Raw genomic sequence first — 6,000 nt, 5'->3', positions numbered from 1 at the left:
TCCTACCAAAACCCAACCCCTGCCTGAGTCGGGAGCAAGCTCGGGTCCTGCTCCCATATGGCTTTTCCCCCCTTTCCGCCCACTTCCGGGTTTCCCTCCCTACTGCTGTCTCCCCTCTTCCTTTCGGTCCGGAGCCCGCCCCTCCACCCGTCACGTGACCGCACGGCGTGCTCCGCCTCCTGCCCCCGGTTCACGTGATCGCGCCCGGTAGAAAACGCCCGACCACAGACGCCGGCCTTCACAGTGCAGTCTTTTTTTTTCCAGCTGCTCGTGGCTTTCTCGCTCTCTAGCCTTCTGCACGTCTTTCCCGTCCGCCCGGGGTCCCCCCCCCCGCCGGAGCCCTGTCCGCCATGCGGCTCCTGCCTCTGGCCCTGGGTGTGCCCCAGCGAGGCAGCGCTCTTCACCTGCCCTACTGCAGCTCAGCGCTGCTGCTGCTGCTGCTGCTGCTGGGAGGCTGCCTGGGGGTCTCCGGGGCGGCGGCGGGCTCTCGGAGGCCCAATGTGGTGCTGCTTCTCGCCGACGACCAGGACGAAGTGCTCGGCGGCATGGTAACTCTTCTTTCTGTTTCTGCCCCGCCCCTCCATCTCCCGGGCTGACTCCCTGGTTTCTGGCCCTCGTTCCCCATTTCTAACTAGCTGCCTCGACCCTGGGTAGGTTTGCTTTTGCCGCGCCAGGCCCTTTGCGCAGGCTTATGGAGCTGCGGGACTCTTTCCTCTTTCCTCCGAGTCTCTCCTGGGTCCACACAGAGCTTCTAGTCTGGACCTTACTGCTGAGGAGTTTGCTTCATGTCTCAAGACAAACATGTGGACGCCTGTTAGGGATGGGATGAACCAATGAGGAGCAGGTGCTGGCTAAGAGCACGCCAGCCTTGATTGTTTGTCTTTCAGGTTAGAGGACAAATCCAGCCCCTCTTTGAGGAGCCTAGGCCACTTTTGCATTTGACCCTGTGTGCAGTGTCTGTGCCTGATATTTATAAAATAAGTGCTGATACGAACTATTCTGGTAGGTAGGTTGTAGAACTCTTCAGGGTGTGCTTTGCCTCACAAGAATCAAGAAAATTCAATTAGCCTAATTGGACACCTGGCTGATGCATTAGATACTGTCAGCGTTCCGTTTTATATCAGATGGGTGGTGGGTGGTGTTCTGAGACTTAATTCTTTCCCAGAGTGAATTTTGCTTCTGGATCTTAGAATTCTCGAATTTGTGACCTTCAAGAACATCTACCCAACCCCCTACTCACGGAGGCCTAGAAAGTGGCTTGCCCCAGGCTCATGAGTAGTTGTGGCAGTCCAGACAAAATCCTGACTAGGGCTCTCATCCTGGGTATGGCATTACTCCTACCTTTTTAAAAACAAGTACTTTATTGCTTTCTTCCTTTCAGTTCCCTTTTTGCTTTCAGCTAAATGCTATGAAAGCACTTTTGGCACGAGGTTCCTAACTTTTACTGTGTGGGAACACCCTAGCTGAGTGTCTTTCAAACTGCTGATTTCAACCCATAAGTGAGTTGTGAAATCAGTTCAGTGAGTAGCTACCAGCATTTTGACTTCCCTGTGGAATAGAGTAGAATAGAAAAATGTCTGTGTGATACATGAGGTCAAGGTAAGCGTATCCATATATAGATGTGTCTTAGTTGTGCATTAAAATGTATTTCTTCCTCAGGGCTGTGTTCAATGGTATGAGAGTCTTTTCTAATTTAAGATGCTTGCGTTTTGACTCCCTGCTGGTTCCTGCCGCGTGTGCCTCATTGCCTTTTAGTTTCTACCCAGCCCCACTGACAATGAAGAGTGTTGACTTAATGGGCCTCCTGGATTTTACTTTGTTTTTTCCACCATTCCAACTGCTACACTTATCCTCCACACAAAACTCCTTTTTAAAACAGATTTTTGTGTGTGCTTTTGAAGTGTTTTGTCCAGAAAAAGCAAGCCATCTCTATCAAAACTTAATAATAATTTAGTGACTTAATTAAAAGACCCAGGGCTTCCCTGGGGGCGCAGTGGTTGGGAGTCCGCCTGCCGATACAGGGGACTCGGGTTCGTGCCCTGGTCCGGGAAGATCCCACATGCCGCGGAGCGGCTGGGCCCCTGAGCCATGGCCACTGAGCCTGCGCGTCCGGAGCCTGTGCTCCGCAACGGGAGAGGCCACAACAGTGAGAGGCCCGCGTACCGCAAAAAAAAAAAAAAAAAAAGAGACCCAGCTTTCACGGCTCTGTTGAAAACAAAATCCATCACTTAAATATAAGGTATTCAGAATTCAGTTTCTTCAGTTCTCGTAGACCACCAGTGTGGTCTGTGTATATTTGAGGTTTCTTCCCTTTAGCCTGTTAATCCTATTTGCTCCTTTAAACCAGTAGCAGATTCTTTTATACGGATGTTTGTGCTGGAGAGAAGAGCCAAAATTAAGTGGAGGGAAAAAGTCAAATTTAATACTCCCAGTTCTCTGGAGAATTCTGTCATCTCCTGTAACCTTTCACAGAATACTCTAAACACCACTAATTGTCAAACAGGACTTGAAGGGGAAGAACTAAGAAATAACAGCATTTGAGAACCTACTTGGAGCTAGTCAGAGTGTGAAGTGTTTTATACAGTGCTTCAATTATCACAGGAATCCTCTGCTGTAGGTATTGTCCTTATCTTAAAAAATGAGAAACTAAAACTTAGAAGGGGTTAAGTAACTTGGCCAAGGTTCATATAGCTATAATAAGGGGCAAAGCCCAGTGTCTTATAGTGTAAGAGCCCTGAGATTATATGCTTTTTCTCCTATTCTAGAATACTATGGTAATACTGATTTACCAGATGTCATTTCACATACCCGCATCAGCATAGTCACACCATAGATCAGAAATTTCTTCAGGTGACATGGAACTCCTTAATTTTTTTTTTTACATCTTTATTGGAGTATAATTGCTTTACAATGGTGTGTTAGTTTCTGCTTTATAACAAAGTGAATCAGTTATACATATACATATGTTCCCATAGCTCTTCCCTCTTCCGTCTCCCTCCCACCCTCCCTATCCCAGCCCTCTAAGGTGGTCACAAAGCACCGAGCTGATCTCCCTGTGCTATGCGGCTGCTTACCCCTAGCTATCTATTTTACGTTTGGTAGTGTATATATGTCCATGCCTCTCTCTCGCTTTGTCACAGCTTACCCTTCCCCCTCCCCATATCCTCAAGTCCATTCTCTAGTAGGTCTGTGTCTTTATTCCTGTCTTACCTCTAGGTTCTTCATGACATTTTTTTTCTTAAATTCCATATATATGTGTTAGCATACGGTATTTGTCTTTCTCTTTCTGACTTACTTCACTCTGTATGACAGACTCTAGGTCCATCCACCTCATTACAAATAGCTCAGTTTCGTTTCTTTTTATGGCTGAGTAATATTCCATTGTATATATGTGCCACATCTTCTTTATCCATTCATCCGATGATGGACACTTAGGTTGTTTCCATCTCCGGGCTATTGTACATAGAGCTGCAATGAATATTTTGGTACATGACTCTTTTTGAATTATGTTTTTCTCAGGGTATATGCCCAGTAGTGGGATTGCTGGGTCATATGGTAGTTCTATTTGTAGTTTTCTAAGGAACCTCCATACTGTTCTCCACAATGGTGGAACTCCTTAATTTACACATAATACTTCGTGTGTATTATTTTCATTTTTATGGAGAGAGGGAGGTCTCTGACCCAAAAAAAGATCATGAATTGCTGCCATAGTTGGCAAATAAACAAGTATCAGTCCCCCAGACTAACTCAGGTCAAAGGATTATAGCACTTGTATGATTGTGGTTTGATGTGGAATCTTGCGATCATCTTTGAAGTAGTCTTTTATGTGTGGTAGCATCACCTTTAACAGTTCATTGTATTTGTTGTAGCTTTCATCTGTGGGACTCCATTTTTAGGTTTTTTTTTTTTTTTGCGGCACGCGGGCCTCTCACTGCTGTGGCCTCTCCCGCTGTGGAGCACAGGCTCCGGACGCGCAGGCTCAGCAACCATGGCTCACGGGCCCAGCCGCTCCGCGGCATGTGGGATCCTCCCGGACCGGGACACGAACCCGTGTTCCCTGCATCGGCAGGCGGACTCTCAACCACTGCGCCACCAGGGAAGCCCCCATTTTTAGTTTTTGCCCAGGGAACTGTTCATCCATTTCTTGATTTTACTTGAATGTTGTTATGGGGTGATGGACACACTATTCTTCACTGAAGCACAGGTTAGTATCTTTAAAATCATTGTCTAGAAAAACTGACACTTGGTCAAAACCTCAAGGAAGTGAGGGAAGGAGATGTAGGGGAAGAATGAATACATCATGTCTTTGCTTAAGGCAAAGTGATCTTTCATTGTTAAAAGTTAGCCATAGAATTATCTGAATTGTCAAAACTTTATTTCAGAGCAGCTGTATATGGGACCCAGGAAAGCAGGTGACTCCTTAGGGGTTTTTTTTGCTTCAGATGAGTAAAGTAGCACGTTAGTCATATGCAAGTGTAAGATTGTCTGTTTCTTAAAGAATGTAGTTTGGCCTTAACGTGACCAGCCACTATCTTTGCTTAGATCTTAAGGATCCACTTTATCATTCAGGTTAGCATGGACGCACACACACGTTTTTTGGTACAGTGCGGTTTCCTGTCTGGGACTTGTTTGATTAAGCACAGAGTATGGTTATCACTTGTACTACCATTAGCATTGTAAAGGTTATGGTTATTAATATACATTTCTTACTTAAACTAAAATCTGAATTCCTGTGCAGCTCTGCATCATCGTCTGACTCCTGCCTGCCTCTGTGACCTTGTCTTATTACCCCGTTCTTCCCTTTACTTACTGTGCTGCTTCTAGCACGCTGGCCTTTGTTCTGCCCTCACACGTGTTGCTTTCCTTTTCTGGCAGCATATTACTTGTTCACTCAACCTGAAAGCATCTTCTTCTGGGGCTTTGCCTGGCTGACTCATCATGTGACTCAGTACTGAAGTTACATCCTGAAGGAGGCCTTTCCTGACCACCTCTTGAAAGTAGTTTTCCCCTTTGCTGTCATCACCTGCAAGCACATGGTCCTGGTTTATATTACTCTTCACTGCCTGAAATAATTGTTTGTTTACCTGTTGTTTGAGTACAAGGATCATGAGGGCAGGGACCTTCTATCTTTTGTCCACCATTGCCTAGATCAATGCCTGGCACACGTTAAGTGTTTAGTAAATGTGTTATAATCACAAAATTTAGTCTTACTATAAATCAGATATTCTTCGGTAGCTTTGCATAAATACCAGACAATTTGACCATTGTTCCCTGTAATCAGCTCACATAGTCCTTTTACTATTTATACTTTGCATTCCTGTTTCCCCTGCCTGTGTACTCACTATAACTCAGATTCTTCATCAAACCAATGTTTCATTCAGCCCAGTGTTTTTTACTTGAGGATAGCACCCAGTGATGTTTTGTGGGAAATCATGGCTGGTGACATTCCTTCTGAAGGTTAGCAAAGACCTTATGTATCTCTAGCATCCCCTGGCAACCTATTGTGGATCTACTGAAAATCATCAAAGACCTTTTTTTTCTTTAAATTTATTTCTTTTATTGAGGTGTAATTGACATAAAACATTATGTTAGTTTCAGGTGTACAACATGGTGATATTTGTATATATTGCAAAATGATCACAGCAATAAATATAGTGAACATTCATCATAATGTATAGTTAAGAATTTTTTTTCTTGTGATGAGAACTTTTAAGATCTACTCTCTTAGCCACTCTCAAACATGCAATACAATATTATTAGCTGTAGTTGCCATGCTGTGCATGACATCCCCATGACTTCTTTATTTTATAAGTTTTTACCTTTGGACACCCTTCACCCATTTCACTGCACCCACCCTCACCCCTCACTTCCTGTCTCTGGAAACCACTAGTCCGATCTCTGTATCTGAACTTGGGTTTTCTTGTTTTTTTAGATTCCACATACAAGTGAGGTTATACAGTATTGGTCTTTCTCTGACTTAATTCACTTAGCATAATGCCC

General features: G+C 44.6%; 1 protein-coding gene across 1 annotated transcript in view; it reads left to right on the top strand.

Annotated features, from left to right (window-relative positions):
- The first annotated feature begins 216 nt into the window (after window positions 1-216).
- GNS (glucosamine (N-acetyl)-6-sulfatase) overlaps window positions 217-6,000 on the top strand; it is a 52,311-nt gene continuing 46,527 nt past the window's right edge. Inside the window, exon 1 of the mRNA XM_082849685.1 lies at window positions 217-548. Coding sequence (XP_082705811.1) covers window positions 351-548 — 198 coding nt within the window. The 5' untranslated portion in view covers window positions 217-350. The remainder of the gene's footprint in view (window positions 549-6,000) is intronic.

The sequence above is a fragment of the Leucopleurus acutus genome (genome assembly GCF_964270905.1).
Source record: "Leucopleurus acutus genome assembly, chromosome: 11".
In the NCBI taxonomy this organism is placed as follows: domain Eukaryota; kingdom Metazoa; phylum Chordata; class Mammalia; order Artiodactyla; family Delphinidae; genus Leucopleurus; species Leucopleurus acutus.
Note: the sequence above shows the minus strand (reverse complement) of the source record. Positions and strands in the feature narration are given on the sequence as shown.